The sequence below is a fragment of the Staurois parvus genome, unplaced genomic scaffold, assembly GCF_062004578.1.
Source record: "Staurois parvus isolate SC_StPar_1 unplaced genomic scaffold, SC_StPar_1.0 ptg000352l, whole genome shotgun sequence".
Classification (NCBI taxonomy): domain Eukaryota; kingdom Metazoa; phylum Chordata; class Amphibia; order Anura; family Ranidae; genus Staurois; species Staurois parvus.
In genome coordinates, this window is record NW_028318148.1 from 4,515,082 (window position 1) to 4,539,897 (window position 24,816).

At 42.9% G+C, this 24,816-nt stretch overlaps 1 protein-coding gene across 3 annotated transcripts in view; it reads right to left on the minus strand.

Annotated features, from left to right (window-relative positions):
* Positions 1–21,675, minus strand: part of RXRA (retinoid X receptor alpha) — a 282,995-nt gene extending 261,320 nt beyond the window's left edge. Inside the window, exon 1 of one of the 3 annotated variants that reach the window (XM_089684689.1) lies at positions 21,529–21,675. In XM_089684689.1, the coding sequence (XP_089540815.1) occupies positions 21,529–21,556 (28 nt within the window). In that variant the 5' untranslated portion in view covers positions 21,557–21,675. The remainder of the gene's footprint in view (positions 1–21,528) is intronic. The other 2 variants (XM_089684687.1, XM_089684688.1) reach the window with 2 other exon arrangements.
* Positions 21,676–24,816: the final 3,141 nt, after the last annotated feature.

Genomic DNA, 24,816 nt, shown 5'->3' on the forward strand with positions numbered 1-24,816 from the left:
AACAAGCCCCACCTCTCCTCTTCTCCATAACAGAGGAGGCAGCTTCTGTAGTGGAACTTTAGTTAGCTAGTTTGCATTACTGGTCAGATCACCAGATACAGATAAAGAAAAAGTGCTTAAAAAAAATGAATGCAGTTACCACATTTAGGGATTGGTAAACTGCAATAAATTACATTTTTGTTTTGAGTTTGGATACACAGTAACTAAAAACTTTACAAGAACACAGGTTTTAAATATTTCTGCTGAGCTGATCCAACAGATATCAACACCTAGTGCTGCCTAGAATAAAAAGCAACTTCACTAGAAGAATGCAGGTACAGCAGGAGATTCTACTGTCCACAAGGTTCAGTTTCAACCAAAATGCTTTACTTTGTACACTAATCATTGAAAGATTTCATGCTTTAGATTCTGTGAAACCGATTTTGAAAGTTTCCATCACAATTCACCCAGCAAGCTCTGAAGCTAAGCTAAATCAAAAAGTGAACTACAGTTACCTCATCTAGGATCTACATGACCCAATGCTACCAGACCCTGCAGTCTTCTGAAACAGCTCTGGTTTGGAACTGTAGTCTCTGGTTTTGTGATTCTGAGCTGTGTGGCCTATTGCTCTGAGAGCTACAGACGGCTGAGCGGGAACCAGAACACACTGGCTGAATTTTTATGAACACAAATTTAGTACCACTCTATACATTGTGCTCAAAATATCCACCCAATAATATATGTAAATGGTGCTCAAAATTAGGGCCACTCTGTGTACAAGTGTGCCAGCAATTGCTGGTCAGTAGAGTGTGTGGCAGCCAGCTGAGGGACGCAGGGATAATAGTCAGAGACAAACTGCAGATAATAGCAATAGAAGTACAAATTGTAATGGCACAAAAAGGGGAGAGTTCAGAGTCTATGCATGAAATGTTTATAGTCCACGAGAATCTAATGGTATCCAATTTGTAACTCTGCATCAGTGGCAGCTGTCCCAGAAGTAAGCCAACACTGCCATGAGAACACACAGGAGATAAAGGAAGCGCCATCTAAGTGCAGAGGGTAAAACATTTAATGCAGCAAAGGTAATATTACTGTTGCTGCATTTAATGATGTGTGTCCTCACAGACTGCAGATAACCTGTGCCCCCCAAATCAGCAAAAAAGGTACCTGTATTATAAATAAAAGAATTATGATGTATTGCTGGGCAAAAGGCAACCTTCCACTACCTGACAGCGCTCAGCCCTGGTGATACGGCCGCTCAGGCCCCTTGGATATACAAAGGATCAGCTGCTCTCCCCATACCTAGGAGACCTTAAAGGGCATAGCAGCACGGGGGAGAGGATTATTGTCACAAACCAAGTATGACCAAACACCTTCCTATTTCCTCCATTTCAGTTCCCAATGCAGGTACACATTAAAAGCACAAATTTCACATCTGACAACAGTGGGCTGCAATCTATTCTGCACATTGTTATTCTTTATAAAGTCTGAGACTTGCATAATATTATTCACGTAAAAGTAGGCTTCAAGCATACATTACTTTAATGGTAATATCTGCACTTTACAAGGATAAAAAATACTTTTCCATTTAAAAAGAGCTTCTAAAGTACTTTTTTCCATTGTTGTACAGAGTTACATTTTCAGTATTGCGTGTTCCTTTTGATTGCTGTGTTAGAAGACATAACGCCTTGAAAGACCGTGAGAAAAGCCTTGAATGAATGCACGCTGTACCCTTGTTCAGCCTCGGAGAGAAAGACTTACGACAATTGGCCAGACAAGTCACCGCTACAGAAATCAAAGGTGCTGATAAATACAGCACATTCCATTCACAGGGCTGTGAATAGCAGCAATTCCTTCATTATGGAGTACAGCTAGAAATATGAAATGAAATAAACAGATAGCCCTAATTTCACCCTGCCTCTCAGCAAATGGCTAAGAGTGAGTGAAAAGGCAGAGTCACCATTCAGCGTCGCAATTGCAGGAAGGCTAGGAAAACCAAGCAGCTGACTGACCTCCACGTGGGAGTCGGGATCAAGACTCGAGATACAATCTGCCCCTGTGGTGGAATCTAAAGGGACCCTGATTGTGCACATGAGTGTGAAGGTTACCCTACCATTAGGTCAAATAAAGCATCTTCTTTACTGTACAGGGAGAAAACATTTTCAGGCATGAAGGCACCATTGAGTGAAGTGTTATAGGCTGCATTAAAACACACTGCTATTAAAAAAAATAAGGGGGTGCCATTTGTGAACTCCTCCTGAAAATGTTCACTGCTTGGCTGTCTCTGACTGCAATAATGCAATACTTTCGGAATGACCCATGACAACTTTGTGGATCAGAAAAATCATAGTCGTCAGAACTTCCAATCTGCATATTTATTCGAGCTCTGTGCCTCAACGTAATAGCCACTCAATCAGCAAAACAACCAGGCAAGTAGTAATTTTGGAAGGAGGTCAGCAGTAGCAGCCCCAATTTCTCTTAGTACGAAGTATGGGGCCTCCATGCACCTAAGATCCGAATATCAGCCATATGTAACGTCTTAGGAGATGGGGGCGGAGCACAGGATTATTAATATGATTGGAAGTGATTGGAGGACTGAAGAAAGCCTGCTATGCACGAACTCAAATTGACTGGCAAACTGTGATCAATTTTATGGACAGAAATAGATTTAACAAAATCAAAGAACTGACTGTGACCGTAAACAGGAAAGCCATAAAGTGATCCAATAGAAAATGATCAGATTTTTCCACCATTTCCAATCAAGGGTTCTTCAACTCACCCTTCCAACAGTCAATCAAAAACAAATGATTATCCACTTAAGTGTCATTGACCATTCTGTGTGCTACCTAAACAGTTTAGCACTTCCTCTGAATATCCGTAACATGACACTATCAGAGCTGTTGTCTGTATATACAATTTGCTGCCCTCTGTCTCCCCTCATTCCAGCCGCCAGTGCAGGTTTTCCCATTGTCAGTTGGTTTTTAGAAGGAGATCTGCAGTGGCGGCCCATATTCTCTTAGTTTGGAGTATGGGGCCCCCATGCACTTAATATCAGCCATATGTCAAGTATTAGGAGCACAGAAACAGCACACCTCCCAGTGACTCCCAATCATCTTAAAGTAAGGAGAAGCACAGACAACACACTTTTCCCTAACTCCCAATCATCCTAAAGTAAAGTGGGGCACAAACAAGACACCTCCCACAGACTCCCAATCATCTTTAAGCAGGGCAGGCAAGCACCAAAAATGATCTGGAGAGGTAATAGTTTACATTTAGAGTTCTAAGCATGGCACCCCATGATCACTAAGGCACAGCAGGTTCGGCAGCAAAGTGTCCCCGAGAATTATTTTCAAAAATCTTCAACTGACAGAAGGCCAAATCTGAACTGCAGACAAAAAATAATTGAAATATATTCAATAGCCACAAATGATATAAATCCACTTTGCACCAAATGCCTCTAAAATTCCAGATATTACCTTGTAAAAGCAGTGGTGATATCATCACTGTGCTGCAAAAAATCTGTGCAGAGAACAGAACTGTGGGAGGGGCCCAACAAACCCTCCCACTACAGGCTGCCAGCCAAAAACTAGAGTGGGGGGCGGATACAAGACCAGTCGCCCTGCCCAAGGAGAGAGAGCAGCAGTGGCTGGTCTTTATACAGGACATTCCTGCAAAGAGTCAAAACTTTCACACTATGCCCAGAGCTGGGAGAAATACCCAAATGACACAAAGACTCAAGTAAGAAAATAATGCTTCTTGATGTAGAAAAGTTTTCCTTTTTTTTTTTGCTTTAAATATAGCAAACCTGACTTGGCTAGTTAAGGACAGGAACACAAAGTATGAAAAAAAATATAGCTCTTTAAATAACTGAGCAAAGACAACAGGAAATTGTGGAATGTCCCTAGCAGGAGTGTGCCTTTAAATCTGCCGATCTGCTCCTCTGGCTGTTCTGAAGTCACAAGACTCTGCTTAAACCACCAAACCGCACCTCTTCCTGATCACACTGACTCTCAGCATTTTCAAACTGCTAAGCTTTTCCTCTCGGCCCCCTTCAACTATTGCCTGAACCTCTACAGCAATCACTGAAATCACAGCCACTGACTAAACTGCCTGCGAAACTTCTGCATTTCCTCCAAAACTCAAATCTTACACTAGGTACATTTTACTAACTGGTAACCCCGGGTGTAAGATCAGGAGCAGATTTCCTGCGAGATCCTGGTCACGGCCTGCAAAGACTGAACAGAGAGGATTCCAGACAAAGGGTTCTAGGAAAGGAAAGCAAATCTACCGCTAACTGGGGGCAGTTATATGCTGGCCATACACTCAGCAATATTCAGGAATTTTCAACCATTTACAGCCAGCTTTGGATTACTAATCTGATTGGAAGTGGAGGACTGAAGAAAGCCTGCTATTGACAAACTTGATTCGCTGGCACATTTTGATCAATTTTATGGACAGAAATCAATTTGAAGAATGATTGTGAGCAATTGGAAATCAATCACAAACAGGAAAGCCATGAAGCAATCTAACAGGAAATTATCCAATGAGGGTTTATTCAACTCAACTTCCCTTCAGTCAATCAAAAAAATAGACTATTGGTTTGATGGTAACCGTCCAATCCGTGAAATCAGTGTGCAACCTAAACAGCTCAGCACTTTCTCTAAATGACTGAAACATGAGACTGTCAGAGCTGCAGTCTTTATATACATTTCGCTGTCACTACCTGCTACCCTCTGACTCCCCTTATTCCAGCCGGCAGTGCAGGTTCTCCCATGGTCAGCCAATGTGCAAGGGATAATGGAAGTTTCATATAACGAAGAATTACACATAGTCAAATTTAAGTGGAAGGTTTTCACTAACTACATCTGAGGACTAAATAGAGATTTCTGCATTTTTGCTTTTATACTGAAGGAAATTTTCACAGACAGAAAAAAAAGTTACAGAATGACGTGTAAAATTACTTCTTGGAAAGAATCAAGAAATGACAACTGCGGAAAAAAGTCATAATGAGAAAATGATGGTACTCCCACTCCTCAATACAATCAAAAGTAACGTCTGACCGCAAATGTTAACACTGACATTCTGTTCTACAGAATTGCAGAGCCAATTACATAAAAATGTATAAAACTACCTAAATTTGTATCCAGGGCCACTCCACCCAAAAGTGATAATTCAGGTAGAGGCTGGAAAACGGAGTCACCTCTGCAATCACGGTTATAGGCTCTGTCCCCATCCACCTGAAAGTTTTCTCCCTTTCCACTGCATTGTACGTAACAGAAAATAAATTGCCGCCCTAAGAACTAAAACCTTAGAAATCGCACCACTCAAGTTCCCAAGAGATATAGGAAATTGAACGATGGTTGTAGCATCCACCAAACACTAAATTGTCAGTTCTGGGTGAAGACTGAATAAAGGAAAAAGTATGACTTATTAGTGTGCATTTTCCATGAAAAACCACTAGATGATAAATGACCTGTACACATACAACAAAAAATCTCCAGGGAGGTGGGGAGCCCCCACTAAACATTCTCCAGTTTTTGGTGAACATACTCTGAACAAACGAGATAACTGCCATTTTATGCAGCTTCCCTCTACAGGCCATTATTCAGACTCGCAGGCGACTGTGAAAAACATACTTGAAGTAGACAATCCAATAATCAACCTCTCTGCCTATAGACAGCAGGTATGAATCCCAAACAACGTCCATCCCAGATTACAGCTGCTGAAAAGATCATTTTCTAAACCATCACAAGAGCAGATGTTTGTAACATCCAGGATGCAGGAAAACCTTTGTGTCTGAAGACATGGACCTCTAATGACCTTCTGCACACTGATGAGCTCATCCCTCTGTCACTCTGCTCTCTCCTCCTATGAACATGTTCCTTGCACTGCAACATGCCTAATAAGCACTTATAATACTTGCATTCCAAAAAATATATATTTAAAGCTGAACTCCCAAATTACAGAAAACCTGCCCTTGCAGTAGGGTTTGCTGCAGTACAAGATATAAATACTTGTTAATCTAGGAATTAAAGGATCTAGTGTATTATTTAAAGTGTTACTAAACCCAGGACCCTGCATTCACTATATCTGATCTCCAACAGTACACAGAACATGGAAATGCAATTATTTTAGTAAATATAAACTGCTAAATACCTTTTCTCATCAGCAGTCGTATGACTGCTATCAGTGTTCAGCAGAGCACTGGTTAAATCTTGTAGGAGTTTTCTCTAGGAGGATGCAGAACCTCTGACCAGTGCTGATTGGCCCTGTGCTGATCACACGCAGTCTCGCAAGAAAAAAAACCCCTCTAGCAATACACACAAAATTGAGCATGTGCAGTATCTCCATATGTCTTATCAGGTGATAAGAGGGGAGTACTGGAAGAAGGGGAGCATCAGAGAAGACAGGATCAAACCGCCTTTTTACTCAATGCAGAGGATTAACCCCTTAGGTTCCACAGTGAGTATAACAAGCATGCTTTACTGCATATACAGACTGATTTTACTTTTGTGGGTTTAGTAACACTTTAAAGTTGACCTTCACCCTCAGATCAACTAAGGCTCTGTGCACTGACACTACTCTCTGCAATTTAAAACAACTTTTTTTTTTTGTTACCTTGATTTCTTTTTTTTAAACTTTAGGCCTGATTCCACCTACCTGCTGCCATTCTTGCCTAGGTGAGAATGACATGTCCCTTCTACCTCGGCCCTCTGGGATTCACAGGGCCCAGTAGGCAGAGCTGCAGACATCATCGAAGGCTGGCTGCCTCTTCAGGCGGCTTCCAGTGACTGAGGAGGACCAAGATGGCGGTGCAGGATACAGGCTGCTGCACCTGATCAGCAGATTGCAGCAGGATCTGTTCAGTAAGTTAGTATCTGAATCCAGGACAACGCTGCATTACAGATAATTTGGGCTTAAAAAAGCATGCTCATAAGAGAGGAGAGCAGAGTAACAGAGAGAGTTGCTCATCAGTGTGTTGCTTCTCCTTTAATTGTCCAGTCACTGGGTGGGGGTGGAGAGGAGGCCTGTAGGTGAAAGTAAAACTGCAGCAGAGAAATAGCAGGAGATTGCACTGTGTGGCAAAGCTATATAAGATCTAAAGCCAGCCATGAATGGTTTGAATCTTGTCTGGTTCAGCAGAGACAGGCCGGGATTCGAACCATCTAAGGGCAGGCTGACTGCACCCAAGTCAATCCATCGATTGACTTGGGTACAACCGTCATATCAGATTTCTATAGCCACTAGCTAGAATCATTGTGTTCTCCCAGCAGGGACAGTACCCCGTAGCTGCAGGGAAAAATAAAAATAAAAAAAGTTTTTAAAAATCGCATCATCTATGACCTGTCTTATGTCTAAATGGGCAGAAATACAAATCTTTTGGCAAGTAAAACAACTCCCGTGTATAAATGTTATTTGTGTATTTTGCTGTCTGCCTGGCATTCAGATTTAACGCCTTAATTTCCCAATAATTGTTGACAATGTGAAGATCAGCTGCTGGCAAAAACAAATCTGAAGTAGATTCACTTTGAATACTGCAAATGTCAACTCTACCACAATGACATCAGTAAATGTCTCATGTTTGTTGTATGACAGGTGGGCAAGAGCTGGAGGCACCAAGAGGAGCACTGCTACACTATGTAATGTAGATGGCAGACACAGGGGCACATGAGGGGAAAAAAAAGAAGACAGACATCGAAGATGAAGGTAAAGTCCTGGGGGAAACATTTTCCAACACACAGCTGACATCCTGTCCAGTAATCTCATTAAAGATCATACTCTTGGGGCTCCTTCAGCATATTCACAGACACCAGACAGTGTTTGCCAGACTTGCAGCAGACTGGTCTTGGCTATACAGAGTAGAACATCATACAACTGCAGAATTCACACGTGATAGTGACTGATAGAATTAAAGTGGTTCTAAAGGCTCAAGGTTTTTTATCCTCATGCATCCCTAAAAACTTCAACCCAGGGCAGTTGTCGATCAGCGGCTGCAGCCTCATCTGATCATTGTGTGGATGGATGAATGTGTTAGTTATTTTATTTTTCATTTCAGCCTGCCTAAAGTGTAACTATGGCCAAAATAAAAATGACAGTTGATAAAGTCTGTCACTAGAAGTCTTTGTTTTTCTGAGTCCCCCCCCCCCTTCCCGTAACTTAGTTTTTTCCCTGTTGATTCTCCCAGTAAGTCTGTTGTTTTCGATCTTCCTTTAGTCTAGGGCAGGGGTGTCCAAACTTTTTTCAAAGAGGGCCAGATTGGATGAAGTGAACATGGTGGAGGGCCGAACATTTTTCCGAACATTCTTTGAACCATTACAATTAAATGCAAATAAATTATTTTATGCCAAGTTAATTGCAAACAACATACTTTTCATTTCATAACATTAAGATCAACTGACAGCTGAGTTTTCACAATGTATTCAAAATAAATAAAAAAAAAAAAAAAAACTTACCTGCACTAATGTGAAGGGTGAAAAAGGTAGCTGGAGCTGAAGTCTCTGCTTGACAGCGGGGAGGGGAAGAGAAACACACTTCACGCTGGAAGCCCGGCCCTGACGTCACCGCCCTCTGTCGCTCCCAGCACGGCGCAGTCACGCATGCGCACTGCTCTCAAGCAGAAGACTGTCTGCACAGAAGGGAGGGCCATGCAACAGCCGCATTTACACAGACCAGGGAGAACGCGCCGCAGTCAGGCATGCGCACTGCCCTCTGCTCTCAAGCAGAAGACTGCCTGCCATAGAAGGGAGGGCCATGGGAGGGCCACATTACACAGAGCAGGGAGGGCTGTTGGAGGGTCGTATTAAACCGACCCCCGGGCCGTAAATGGCCCGCGGGCCGGACATTGGACACGCCTGGTCTAGGGTCACACCTATGCGTATTTTGTTGCATTTTGCAGAAAACCACAGCAGTCCATTTAAAATGATTTCCTATGAGACAGGTTCACATCTCCGCATCTTCACCCGGTGCATTTTTTGGAAAGGGTCAGGGGCGTTTTTTAAACGCAAAATGTTGCGTTTTTGGTTCTTCAGACTTCAATGGAGATGCTGCAGAAAAGAATGCAGTGCGTTTTTATGTTTTAATCTGCCCAGCAACAAATTGGAAAAAACGCAAAACGTATCAAAAACACGAAAAAAAGATTGTGCAAAAACAAAAAACGCACCACAAAAAGCACTGCATCAAACGCAAACTGCATAGATGTGAACCTAGCCTAAGTCCTCATGCACACTTGCATTTTTACAGCTGTTTTTGGCTTTTGACGTTTTTTCGACAGCTAGAAAAACCCCCAGCATGTTATCCTATGTGTCCATGCACACATAGACTGTAAACAAAATTTTTTGTCTGGGATGGTTTTTGGCTAGAAAAAAAACCCAGGACTACTGGGTTTCTAGAGGAGTTTTTTTAACTGTAAAAAACGCTGAAAAGCGCAGCAAACCGGTGTTTTTGGATTTTTTTTTGGACCAAAAAAAAAAAGTTTTATTTGTTAAAAAAAAACGCAAATGCAGAAAAACGTGGGAAAATGCCGCTAAAAGTGGCAAAAGGTCACTAAACGCTAATGCAAAAATGCTTAAAAGAAGTTGAAACACTCACATTTTTAACATGACTTTACACAGCTAACATTACCAGCGTTATCAAAACGTCCAGTGTGCATGAGGGCTAAATGTGCATTCACACTTGTGATTGCACCCTGCCTGTGATTAGATGCAAGAACCCAGCAGTGCCTTGCAGTGGAATGCACTGGAATAGCTGCTCAGTGCAGTTCTAATGCACTTGGTGTGGATGGGCCCTTAATGACTGAAAAATATAAAATGTTTGATTTTAGATTTATTACCGTTTTAAATATGTACCTTGTCACAGTCAGTTATGCAAAAATATAATTTATTCAACATAAAACACTGTCAAAGCTTTATATCTGGCAAAATTGGTCATTTGCAAAAAAATGTAATTTACCGTAAATAAAGATGTAAGTTAAATGAATAAATGATCACCTTGACATTGTCTCTGTGTAGCCTCAGCCTGAGATGTCCTATCATAAAGAACATGTTACAGCATGTGGCATCCAAGTGGAAGTAAATACAATGACAAAGACATACAAAGTTTCGCTCTGGATTGTTCTGACAAATCTGTGATGGGAGCTGGTGCCATTAAACAAAACTTCTACTTCAAGACAAATTAGGTTACCCTCACACCTTTGCGGTGCATTTCAAGGGAGTGGCATTTTTATGCAGTTTACATGCGTTACCACCATGCACTTTTACGGAACATGCTTTTTAATAAAATCCACACGGATCTACCAATTGGCGTTCTTTTCAAACGCACAAAAAATGCAAAGTGCAAATACAGCCATAAAGTTGTCTTACTCACCAGTTAAGGTAATAATTACAGCACAGCGTATACAGTGCATGTGAAACTGCGCAGTGCCCATTAGGTAGGCCCACTACTGAGGCCTGCACAGATTGATTCTTCTCACCATGTACTGGTGACAAGCAATTCCCCAGCACATAATATGTGGCTGATTTTTTTGCCATTACAGTAGCACGATTGTAAAGGGCGTCTTTTCTAGAGAACCGCTTCCACCCAGAAAGGTGCTGTTTTTTTTGTTTGTTTTTTTTCACTAGAAAAAGCAAAACAAGCCATAAAAATGTCCATCAAACTAACAGTGTGAGCAAAAACACACAATTTCCGCTACAGCTCCTAAGCTGAGCAGCTCAAATGGCACAGTCACGATTTGGATATGCTTCCCGAATTGCACGCTGGACAGAAGGGTTAAATGTAGGTGCTCCTGCAGGTCGCTGAACGAGCAGGATGTTTTTGAACCCTGAACCCGTACATTTTTTTTTCCCTATTATTCACGTGTCCAAGGCAAAGGTCTGTCCGTTCCCTCTTGTATTACGCACAAGCTCGCCTGCCTGGCATGATGCAACACGCTTCTTGAAGTCAGGTGTAAACTACAGCAAAAACATGGACTTAGGTCAGCAGCCATCTTGGAACAGTATTGGCACAAACTGTGCACATTAAACAAACTAGGATATGTGGAAGAAGGTATTACCAGTACACCTCTATAACGGGATATTGATAAAAGTGTGAACCGATCCCTTCTCCAGTCCTCCAATCCACTTCTGATATTTTATACCATTTCATACAATTGTCACATTTAGAAATGTTCTTTTGGTGAAATTTCCTTTTATTAGTCTGACACTTATATTTTGTTGTGTTCTTGTAACCAGTTTTCTACTCCAAATCTTAAAACAAAAAAAGAATGGCATTCATAAAAGTGGCATCCACAAGTATTCGTAATAGGACCTTTTTTCTCTGCGTTCTTTGTCATCCATGCTGTCTTCAGCTTTTACACAAATTCACTCCATGTAATTGCTAACCTTTAGCCACTCTGCAGCTTTCCATTTCACCATCCACTCAATATGAAGAAAAATATTCAGCAGATCTCAGAAAACCCCAATTCAAAATGTAACAACCCGGAATGACTTTGCAACTCTTCATATTTTTTTTTCCAGTTAAGCCCTCATGCACACTGGACGTTTTGATAACATTAGTAACATTAGCTGTGTAAAGTCACGTTAAAAACTTGAGTTTTTCAGCTTTTTTTTTGCTGTTTCGCATTAGCGTATAGCAGTGTTTTCCTGCATTGTTCTGCTTTTGTGGGTGTTTTCCCGCATTTTTCTGCTTTTGCGGGTTTTTTCTACAAAAAAAAATTTTTTTTGGTCAAAAAAAGTACAAAAATGCCAGTTTGCAGTGGTTTACTGCGTCTTTCAGCATTATAGAGTTTTTACAGCTTAAAAAAACTCCTCTGGGTTTTTTTTCCAGCCAGAAAATGTTCCAGCTGGAAAATGTTCCAGCCAAAAAATGTTGATTCCAGTCTATGTGTGCATGGACACATAGGATAACATGCTGGGGGGTTTACTAGCTGTAGAAAAAAACTTAATAGCCAGAAACAGAAGTTGTAAAAACTGCAAGTGTGCATGAGGACTTATCAGCCGCAGTTTAAATTTCAGCAGGTGGGCAGAACATGCTCAAGATTTAGTCTAAGGTCCCATTCACACTAGTGTGATTTCTCCTGTGTCTGCATCACGTTTCACAACAATGGAAATAACATTCTCTATGGTACCCCTTCACACCAATGCAACATGGCGAAGTGCGATTTTTGAAAGAGTGTAAATGGCTTTTGAATGTATGTGGACCCACAGATTTCAATAGCAGCGTATATGAAAAGCACGCAGGTATTTTTGGTAGGGTTTTATGTTTAACAACCAGTCTCCTCCGCTATAAAAAAAAAAAAAAAAAAAGCACAAAGAATGTAAACGCATCAAAGATAAGCAGAAAAATGCACAAAAAAAGCACTACTAAAATGCCCTGAAATATGTATGATTATGCCGCAGCAATAATGTGATCCTAAGAAGCCCTTCAGACAACATAAGACATTTCAACATGGACAATGGTAAACAGCTACATAAACAGAAGAAATACAGATAAGGGAGCTTTTCACCTGCCAAAGCATTTGTATTTGCATCCATCCAGTCTTGTGATTCATACAGCTCTGCCATACAGCCAGTGGTGTATTTAGGTTTTGTGCTGCCCTAGGCAGCACACAAATCGTCTGCCCCCCACGGACACTGACCAATACCCCTTCTTCCTGAGCCTGACATTGACCAACACCCCTGCTCCCCATCTGAGAGAGCCTTTCACTACCCCCCTTCCTGGTGATAGAGAGAAAGACACTCATCTTCACAGCTCCGGACATCCCTGGGAAAGAGAGTCAGGCTCTACATAGTCTATCAAGCAGTATACAGCCTCTCTCAGATCCCACCTGGTCCCCATGGTGTGCATGTCCCTTCTTCTTCTGGGGGGAGGTGCTGCCCCCTGAAACATCCCGCCCTAGGCAAGTGCCTTGTGGTAAATACGCCCCTGCACACAGCACAGCCCTGTCAGGCAGGCTAAGGCAGCCCATAAATGGATCATGCCGACAGCACTGAAGGAGCAGGAAAAATCCAACAGGGTAGTTGTACAGAACTACAACATCCCTGCCCGTACGTAGACTGAAATTTGGCAGGTCGCTGCTGAATAAGATGAAGTTTGATCCATGTATGGCCAACTTGACACTAAAGCTGGTCATACAGTGACTGACATTTGGCTGGTTCAGCAGGGACCTGCCAAATGTCAATCAGTGTTTGGCCATCCCTCTTCGACATTTGTTTGAACCTATATCAAAGGGTCATGTTGGAGACTTTTCCTCAATCAGGGGCTGCAGTTGATCAGTGTATTATGACAGAGGTGGGTGCTACTATCTAAACATAATGTCCCAGTGGAGGGGGATTCCTCCGTCCACCATGTTTGCCTACTTCCACACAGGCTTCTGCTTGTATAAGAGCAGAGAGAACAGCAGGCTTTTTATGAAACATTCAGCAAGCTTCAAGAAACTTTCTCTAAGCCTGAAAAGAAGCCCTCAGTTCCTGCTTGGAAATGTTGCCCACAGATCTTTATAGGTGAGTCGACTGTCACTTTAAACAAGCTGCTAGCAGGCTTCAGTGAGCTTTCAACAAGCATCAAGAAGTGCTGAAAGCCTGCTAGGAGCTTGTTTGAAGTACTCCCATTAGGGTCTGTGTTCAACATTTACAAATTGGAGCTGAATGGTACTTTAAAAGCTTCAACAAATCTTGCTGAAAGCTCTGCAAATGCTTTGTAAAAGCTTGCTGTTCACACTGCTCTTATACAAGCTAGCGCCCGTGTGAGACAAGCCTTAGGTTCCATGTACACTGCAGCTGATAAACTCACATTTAGAAGCTGTAAAGCGTTTTTTCAGCAGCCCCTGAACTCTCCCTAATGTTTTCCTATGTGTCCATGTACACATCGCTGTTTACAGTCGTTTACAGGCAGTAGAGTTTACATTCTTTTTTTTTTAACACACCAAACTTGCGTTCAGAAGTAGAATTTATCAGCTTTTCAAACGTTTGTAAACGTGTGTAAACGCAGCTAACCGCATTTATAAGCGTTTGAGAATTTTTTTAACTCTTCCATTTCCAGATGCTGTCCAGAGCCTTTTTTCAACATGAAAAATGCATGCAAAACGTTTTCCCGGTACTCAAATAGACCTGGTACACCATGCTTTGAGGTTTTGCATGAAAGAAAATATGTTAGATATTGCTGCAATAATTTCTGGAACACATCCAAACACCACATAAAAAAAAAAGACAGCTAATCTCAACAAATACTGCTCTCTCTATTTCTCTCAAAATGCCTGAAACAGTTAATTTTCTACTGTTTTTCAGTGCATTCTGGGCATTTTGGATGGTCTCCTGAGGTTATCTTTAAAAAATGCTTGTAAACGCAAACGCTCATAAACGCGGTATGCAAACGCAGCTAAGCAGACATTTTTAACCTACAGCAGTCAGTTTCCAGCGTTCAGAAGTGTTTTCCAAATGTCCCGTGTACATGGTGCCTTAGTGTTGATGGAAGAACCTGCATGCTGGTAAAATAAATAAATATGCATGGCAAGCTTTACAGGTAATGTTCCCCAGCCTGACACTGGACAGTGAAAAGAGAAGCATGCCAATAATGAGCTAATTTCTTGCTCAGCATGCTCCTCCCATTAGCATACTCAATGTGTTGCTTCCCTCTTTCCCAGTCTAAGCTCTGCTGTGCAACACTGAAAGAGGCTGATAACAAGCCAGGTTCAGGTACTTCCACTGGTTGCATTCAAAAATGACATTTAATTGTGTATTAATAAACAGAGCTGCATTATTTTTGTTGGAGTTCTTAATATCTGACTGGCGTTTGGCTTTAAATGTCCCACAGCTGCAATAAAATCCATGTACTGTATATCTGAAACAATATGATGTTTAAATCTCCATCAAAAGTTTGTTTACGTGACACTAATCCCATAAAACACTCTCCATATCAGTCAGCTGACCGTGACACTTCTCCCCAACACGACTGCCAAAAATATCTCAAATATTTATATAACGGCCATGAAAAATAATATAGAACTCACAGGCAGGTGTGAATAATATGTTGTATTCTGCTGGAGCCTCACACAAGGCCAAGCACACCACTGCGCTGGCACTCTGCATGCAGATCATGATAATTGTCACCTTAAAACAATTCAAGGGGATTTTTAATGGGTCCTAACAGAACGAGGAGAGTTAGACTGACTACCATCAATTTTCAGCACGCTGGAAATTTTTTGCAGTAAAATTACAAAATATCAGAAAGGGGTTGGCCTTTTTTCCAATCAGAGTGCTGGGTGTAATGGGTGTCAGACCAAAGTCTGGATGATGGGCAGCTCCCCTCAAAAGCTTTGCTGCAATCAACATCAGCCAGGTTAATCATTCAGATTGCACTCTCCATATCTCCATTTTACATTATTTAACTAGAAATGCACCATCAGGAAAAAAATTATTTCTTTTTTTTGTTTGTTTGGAGGGGGGGAACAGGGCCGTCGTAGAGAACTCAATACCAGAAAAGTGAAGTCACAGTCCATGACTGGTCCTCTTAGAACATGACTTTTCCCGAGCCCCCTGCTGCTATTACAAACCACTAATAGTTTATTTATACTTCTGATGCGCAACGGGACATGGAGCTGTCGAAAAGCAACCCGATATTGGAACTGGGCGTTTGATTGAAGCCCCCAGCTAGGCCTTATCTCCTCCTGGTGACATACCCTTTAAATCAGGTTTAGATGGATAAATGTCAGACTCTGAGCTCACTCAAAAACAGGACTTATCAGATGGCACTCACACTTGGCAGCCATGAAAAAAAAAAAAAAAAAAGAATCCTAAATAATGCATAGAGGAAAAAAGCGAGAGCGTCGATAGCGCAGCACAGCATCGTCTCTATAACCTACACCAGAGACGAACTGGCAGGGGGTAGGGTTACGCTTGGCGCAGTTTTGCAAAAGTAATCAGAGAAGGAACTTTCAATTTTCTTTTTGTGTTCAGCAATACTAAACTGTGAGTGTTGTTTTGCTATAACAGAGTCATATAACCACAAACACAGACCTGCCTTGTATATATGTGTATTAAAGCCTAATGCCTAGTACATATGGTCAGAAAATTGGAAGCAAAATACCGTTTTCAAAGCAATCGTACAATAATCTGATCGTTAGTACACAGCTTTTGAGAGCCGATCACAACAGTTCATGCAAAATTATCCGAAGGGACAAACAGTAAATTTTTTCTCATACCAGAACATACGATTTTAGTTTAATCAGTACAGTCTTCGTCCTCCACAAAAAAAATCAGAAAACTAAGACCGCGCATGCTCAAAAATGAAAAAAATAAATTACAGTAAAATACAATACATCACTTCCAAAGTTGTATTCTGTCTTACAAGAATTTTCATAACTGTAAAAAAAAAAAATACAATCATTTGTCAGATATTCTAATTTTTTTTAGCCACTTGTTTAGTTTCAGATAAAGTGGGGAAGTGGGAACATTTTCTCTCTTTTTTCTGTCTGACACCCATCTGAGAGACTTCCCCTCATTGTCCCTGATAGGCCTTTGTCCCTGATAGGCCTGTACGCAAAATGGGGAGTGCGCATGTCATCAGGACACAAAGCCCCTTCCTCACTCTTCTAAAAATGCTTTTGGTTCCCCATTGGAGAAATTTCATATCACTTCCTATCCTGGCAGGAAGTGAAGGGAAATCTCCCCATTACAGACACTGTCCACAGAAAGCCTGGCAGATGCTCCATCCACAATGAAATATTTGGGCTAGAATTGGCCCTTAAATATCGTTCATATATGACCCCCTTCATGTCATCTCAAAATGACAGCAGCCGCCACACATAACACACAGAAACAGATCAGCCTAGTGGAGCTTGATGTTGTTTTAAATTGCCATCAATGAGAAACACTTCTGAACACCAACTCTCAACCTGCATTTGTTTCAGGTTCCCAAGAGGACTACCACAAATCTATTTTCAGCTGGTGATTTTGCCTGTAACACACTTCCTGCCTTATGATGTCGCCACTCTGTATGGAGGAGCAATGGAGCCACCATTGGACAGCAGCATTAGATTTAGATGTACATAAAGCAGAGCTTTAAGCCTTTGTCCCCCGCTCCCCGTTAAAAATTGGCCCCTTTGAGGAGCGGGGGGATTGGGGTTGACCCGCTCCCATTTCCGCTGCAATCGGAGGTGGAAGTTGTCCTCCCCTCTCCCTGTAGTCTTCTGGTTCTGGGACACTTGATCGGTCCGTAGTCTTCTAGGACCTTTCAAAAAGTGAAGCGCTACTCGCTCCTGTGCAGTGGACACCCTGCTGTGAAGCCGCAAGCTGTCACAGCCGGGTGCCCACACTGAAGATGCCGGCACCAGGGAGGGAAGGCGGCTGGTGAAATCAGCCATGGTGGGGACACCACTGGACCGAGGGACAGGTAAGTGTCTGTACTTTAAAAGTCAGCAGCTAGTTTTTGTAGCTGCTGACTTTTTTTTTATTCAACTGGAACTTTGCTTTAAAGTAATACTAAAGCCTGCTGTGAGAGCCAATGAGGAGACAGAGACTCAGGAAAGCTGCTGCTCTTGTACAAGTCGCTGGATCGACATCGGGCTCAGGTAAGTATTAGGGGGCTGCGGAGTGAGGCTGCACCCAGAAGGTTTTTTACCTTAATGCATAGAATACATTGAGGTAAAAAACCTTTTGTCTTTAAAACCACTTTAACAAATTAAAACCAAACTAACAATTTTTAATCATAAGCTGATCATTGTAAGCATCCCGGTCTGTGTTAAATGGTTTGTCTCAATCCTCTGATACTTTTGCTGAAAAGCTTAGTCTGTTAACGGAAGTTGAAAAATGACAGGCTAACTGGCAGGATCATCACATGAAAATACAAATAAAAATCCTAAGGGCCAGTTCACACCATAGAAATGCAGTCTGGGTACGTTCTGGATGCATATCTGCATGCGCATTTTTTTATGCATTTTGGTTTTTCCCCTCTTTTTTTCTGCACCTTAAATAATGATATTTTCATTTTTCATGTGTTTATGTACGCTCTTGATGCATTTTGGCACATTCCAGTACAGTTCAGTGAAGAAAAAAATGCAGCATTTTCTACTTTTTTTCTGGAACTGACCACACTGTTGTGAACTATGCCATTGGAAACCATATAACCTACTATCTGCATTTTTGATGCAGAAAAAAACCCCACTGGACTGTGGTGTGAACCGGCCCTAAAAAAGAAAAACGAATGCAGCCGCGACATCTAAGAATTGGCAAACTGTAACATGTTAATTTTGGTTTTGGGGATCAATACCAATTTAACCAATTCCCTGACACAAACAACAAGCAAGACTGTCAAACAGAAATGTGGAAGTGTTGACTTGTTTGTGGAGGTACAAATTCCATGAGTGTCATTCTCATCCCGAAGCAATGATTAGAAAGACAGCACTGGAGGTTGCACCTTTAGGCTCCGTTCGCACCAGTGCGGTTTTTAATGCTGTTGCAGAAACTGCACGACAGTCCATTTAACATGGTTTCCTATGGAAAATGTTCACATCTATGCTGCTGTGATTTTGGAAAAGGTTGGACTTTTTTAAAAGCAAAAAAACAGCATTTTTGCTACAATAGAGTTCAATGGAGAATCTGCTGAAATGTATGGTAATGCGTTTTTGCCACGCTTTGAATTTTTATTCAGCCCAGCAAAAAAAAAACAATCCACCTAAAAAAAAAATGAAAAAAAGCTGCACGAAACGCAAAACGTGGTAAAAACGTGTAAAAAAAATGCGTGTAGAAAAACGCAAAATGAACGTCGAAAAGCACTGCAAAACAGACAAGCAAACTGCATAGGTGTGAACAGAGCCTTACAGTGATGACAGATCAAGTTTCAATCAATTTCCACTTTTATAAACTTTGGAACGCTGAATAGTTTCATGCAGACAAAAAGACAGCTACAATGTTCCTTTGTATTTTTTACCAGGTGCTGAGGAAACAAGACAACAACATGGGCCAACGCAGTGTTTTACAGAAGATCAGGACCGCCAACCTAAACCCACAAGGCGAGACCCATTCCAAGGCCTAAACTTATCTGATGGATGAGACTTAAGCAGCCTCTCTGCGTTTACACACCACAAGCCCTCATAATATTTACCTCTTGGTCCAATAAAGAAAATCACAGGCTGCAAAATACCCGAATTACACAGCGCATATCTGATCTAAGCGCTTAAAGCTCGCTGCCATCAGATAGGTAAAGAGCAGAGGAGGGGAAACGACATTTATTAGACTTCTCAGAACTGCCACAGGACGCAATTCACAAAACAACAAGAAGCAGAGTCAAACGTGAACTTTACAAATCCCGGAGAGAATCATCAGAGATGGGAGATATCACTGAGGACTACAACAGGCAGATATAACAGACTTACAGTACCTGTTCAGCTTTATACACCACTGCTAGCAATACCAACCTACAAATATATTCTTTTATATAGAATGACATAAAACACAAACATCTAAAATGCACGATGAATAAATGCAAGCATGCAAATGTACAATGTGACTATAAATCTAATCTAATATATATATATAGCACAGACAGATAATACATGCATTATGTCCAGACTTGTAAACAGAAATATGGCATGTCATAACAGGAAGTAATCTTCAAGAAAAAAGCAAACCCAGAACACAAAAAAATATAATAAAGAGAACTTTGCAACTTCAAGCACTTGGCAGAAGATCGATGTGCCGAATCCCCACGGCTGCAATAAAGAGCCAGCCACACAGATAGCCCAACTCCAAAGGACTCTGCAAGACGGGGGCCACGCTATCATCTCCCATTACTAATATTTAGTTGTATAAACAATCCCACTAAAAACTGGAGAGGGGGCCAATACCTGCATGGAAATTATTCTAATGATGGTGTGATTTAAGTGGAAGAGACATGGTGCTGGCGAGAATGGCAGTGTCATCTGACAGGCCTGGGGGGCTCTGCCATCATTCAGGCTCTGCACTTTAACCCTGTCTGTGCCACAGGTGTCTGCAATTAACACAAGAACTTCTGCAGCCCCAGCATGCCATCCCATCGCCCCACCAGGCAATGCTGGGGCTTGTAGTACTACCTGGACAATTGCACTACATTATCCCTTCCACTGCATGTGATCTGTATTGCTTTGTTACCACATCCCACAATACATGCTGGGTACACTACCCAGATAACAGAAATTATTTCATGCAGTGCATTAATAACTCTGGTTATGTCACATACTGGATATGAGAGTATGATTAGTGTCTGCGATTCACTGATGTTTTCATTTCTATTTCTTTGCTTAGCAGTTCACAAGATTTTGGTATTATTAGTACCCAGATACCAGCCTATACTACACCTGTCCCGTTACAGGCTCACATAACCCCAATGCCATGATATGGGGTAACCTAGCAGCCCAGTGCCCTGATATGGGGTCACATACTATGATATGGCTGTCACATAGTAGCCCAGTGCCCTGATATGGGGTCACATACTATGATATGGGGGTCACATAGTAGCCCAGTTCCCAGATATGGGGGTCACATACTATGATATGGGGGGTCACATAGCCCAGTGCCCTGATATGGGGTCACATGCTATGATATGCTGGTCACCTAGTAGCCTGGTGCCATGATATGGGGTCACATACTATGATATGGGGGTCACCTAGTAGCTTGGTGCCATGATATGGGGCCACCTAGTAGGCAGATTACTATGATATGGGGTCACCTAGTAGCCCAGTGCCATGATATGTGGTCACATACTATGATACAGGGTCACCTAGTAGCCTGGTGCCATGATATGGGGTCAAATACTATGATATGGGGGTCACCTAGTAGCTTGTTGCCATGATATGGGGTCACCTAGTAGGCAGATTACTATGATATGGGGTCACCTAGCAGCCTGGTGCCATGATATGGGGTCGCTTAGTAGGCAGATTACTATGATACGGGGTCACCTAGTAGCCCAGAGCCATAATATGGGGGTCACACACTAATATATGGGGTCACCTAGTAGCCCAGTGCCATGATATGGGGTCACCTAGTAGCCAGTTACCATGATATGGGGGTCACACAGTACCCAGGGGCCCTGGTATAGGGTCACATACTATAATATGGGGGTTACACAGTACCCTGGTACAGGCTCACATAATATGTTACGGGGTGACATATTATATGGGGGGGTGGTCACATAGTACCCCAGTGCCCTGTTTTGGTGTCCCCCTGCTGTGGTGTCATGGGATGGAGTCCCCCTTTAGCCCAGTGCCATGCTATGGGGTAACCCAGTCTAGTGAGACTGGGGGGGTCCCAGTAGCCCAGTGTTGTGGGGTGGTGTAGCTCTGTGGTCTCCCATGTTGCAGTGTCGGGCGCTCCGCACACAAGTTCCCGGTCAGTCGTCCTCTCCTTTCCTCCTCACACCGGTCGGACACACGTGCACAGAGGGGTGCACACGGGGCAATGTCGGGGAGGGGGGGGGGGGGGGTCAAGAAAGTTGTGCAGAGGAGCCCCGGTGGAGGGGAGGGGGGGTCGGTCGTCTGTACATACCCGGCACACACACACCTTCCTCACCGTCGCTCACACTCACCCAGAGGCAGGAAATGTTTGGTGTCCATGGCGGCTCCTGGGGCCCCTGTGGCTGCACTCTCCCCGGGGCCACACAGTCCAGGTTGGGGGAGGCCGAGGCGGACGAGTTGCTGCAAACTCACCAACAATGTAAGTGAAGTCTGTGTGTGAGAGAGAGAGAGAGCGGCGCTGCCTGCTATGGAGGGGCCCCGCCAGGGGGGAGCGACGGACGACGGGCAATGAGCTCACAGACTCCCAGACTGAGCCCAGACCTGAGTACGTGTGTCAGGGGCCCGGGAACTGTGTACTCACTATGTCACCTCTATAAAACATGCCCACTGTGCCACCCATGTACATCCTATACTGCCCACTGTATCACCTCTATAAAACACAGACTGCCACTGTGCCACCCGTGTACATCATATACTGCCCACTGTGTCACCGCTATAAAACAGACTGCCCACTGTGCCACCCATGTACATCATATACTGCCCACTGTGTCACCGCTATAAAACAGACTGCCCACTGTGCCACCCCTGTACATCATATACTGCCCACTGTATCACCTCTATAAAACAGACCGCACATTGTGCCACCCATGTACATTGTATACTGCCCACTATGTCACCTCTATAAAACATAGACTGCCCACTGTGCCACCCATGTACATCGAATACTGCCCACTGTGTCACCTCTCTAAAACAGACTGCCCACTGTGCCACCCGTGTACATCGTATACTGCCCACTATGTCACCTCTATAAAACATAGACTGCCCACTGTGCCACCCATGTACATTGTATACTGCCCACTGAGTCACCTCTATTAAACATAGACTGCCCACTGTGCCACCCATGTACATCGTATATTGCCCACTGTGTCACCTCTATAAAACAGACTACCCACTGTGCCACCCGTGTACATCATATACTGCCCACTATGTCACCTCTATAAAACATAGACTGCCCACTGTGCCACCCATGTACATTGTATACTGCCCACTGTGTCACCTCTATAAAACATGCCCACTGTGCCACCCATGTACATCGTATACTTCCCACTGTGTCACCTCTATAAAACATAGACTGCCCACTGTGCCACCCGTGTACATCGTATACTGCTCACTGTGTCACCTCTATAAAACATAGACTGCGCACTGTACCACCCGTGTACATCGTATACTGCCCACTGTGTCACCTCTATAAAACAGACTGCCCTCTGTGCCACCCGTGTACATCGTATACTGCTCACTATGTCACCTCTATAAAACATAGACTGCCCACTGTGCCACCCATGTACATCGTATACTGCCCACTGTGTCACCTCTATAAAACAGAGACTGCCAACTGTGCCACCCATGTACATCGTATACTGCCCACTGTGTCACCTCTATAAAACATAGACTGCCCACTGTGCCACCTGTGTACATCATATACTGCCCACTGTGTCACACACATATATATATATTGTATACTGCCCTCTGTGCTACCTAAATAGATATTTATAAAACAGAGACTGCCAACTGTGCCACCCATGTACATCGTATACTGCCCACTGTGTCACCTCTATAAAACATAGACTGCCCACTGTGCCACCTGTGTACATCATATACTGCCCACTGTGTCACACACATATATATATATTGTATACTGCCCTCTGTGCTACCTAAATAGATATTTATAAAACAGAGACTGCCAACTGTGCCACCCATGTACATCGTATACTGCCCACTGTGTCACCTCTATAAAACATAGACTGCCCACTGTGCCACCTGTGTACATCATATACTGCCCACTGTGTCACACACATATATATATATCGTATACTGCCCTCTGTGCTACCTAAATAGATCATATACTACCTAACGTCACCTGTGTACATCATATACTGCCCACTGTGTCACCTCTGTATATCGTAACCTGCCCACTGTGCTACCTAAATAGAACATATACTACCCACTGGGTCACTTTAAAACATAGACTACCTGCGTCACCTGTATACATTGTATACTGCTCACTGTGTTACCTCTACACATCATATACAGTTGTGGCCAAAATTATTCAACCCCCACTGAAATTGAGTGTTTTGGCCAGTTTGACATTGCTTTTGATCATTCAGTCATCTTGCTTACATTTACATTAAAGAGGCACTTGTAGGTCAGACAAATATAACATAACAGTTATAATGAAATAACCACAAATGTCTTTTCTGTGCTCACAGCATTATCAGTTTTATTCAACCCCCAAGTGACATTCAATCTTAGTACTTAGTACAGCATCCTTTTACAGTTATAACAGCTTTTAAACGTGAAGCATAGCTTGACACAAGTGTCTTGCAGCGATCTACGGGTATCTTCGCCCATTCTTCATGGGCAAAGGCCTCCAGTTCAGTCACATTCTTAGGCTTGCGCACTGCAACTGCTTTCTTTAAGTCCCACCAGAGGTTCTCAATCGGATTTAAGTCTGGTGACTGCGATGGCCACTCCAAAATGTTCCAGCCTTTCCTCTGCAACCATGCTCTAGTGGACTTGGAGGTATGCTTGGGATCATTGTCCTGTTGAAAGGTCCAACGTCTCCCAAGCCTCAGGTGTGTGACGGACTGCATCACGTTTCCATCCAATATCTCCTGGTACTGAAGAGAATTCATGGTACCTTGCACACGCTGAAGCTTCCCTGTACCTGCAGAAGCAAAACAGCCCCAAAGCATGATTGACCCTCCACCATGCTTCACAGTAGGCAAGGTGTTCTTTTCATCATAGGCCTTGTTCTTCCTCCTCCAAACATAGCGTTGATCCATGGGCCCAAACAGTTCTAATTTTGTTTCATCAGTCCACAGAACACTATCCCACAACTTTTGTGGTTTGTCCACATGGCTTTTGGCATACTGCAGTCGACTCTTCTTATTCTTTGGAGACAGCAAGGGGGTACGCCTGGGAGTTCTGGCACGGAGGCCTTCATTACGCAGTGTGCGTCTTATTGTCTGGGCTGAAACTTCTGTACCCACATCTGACAAATCTTTTCTCAGTTCCTCAGCAGTCACACGGGGACTTCTCTCCACTCTACGCTTCAGGTAGCGCACAGCAGTCGAAGTCAGCATCTTCTTTCTGCCACGACCAGGTAGCGTTTCAACAGTGCCCTTTGCCTTGAATTTGCGAATGATGCTTCCTAAGGTGTCTCTTGGTATGTTTAACATCTTTGCAATCTTCTTATAGCCATTGCCCTTCCTGTGAAGAGAAATCACCTCTTCTCTTGTCTTCCTGGACCATTCTCTTGCCTTCACCATGTTTGTAACCACACCAGTAAATGTCTAGAA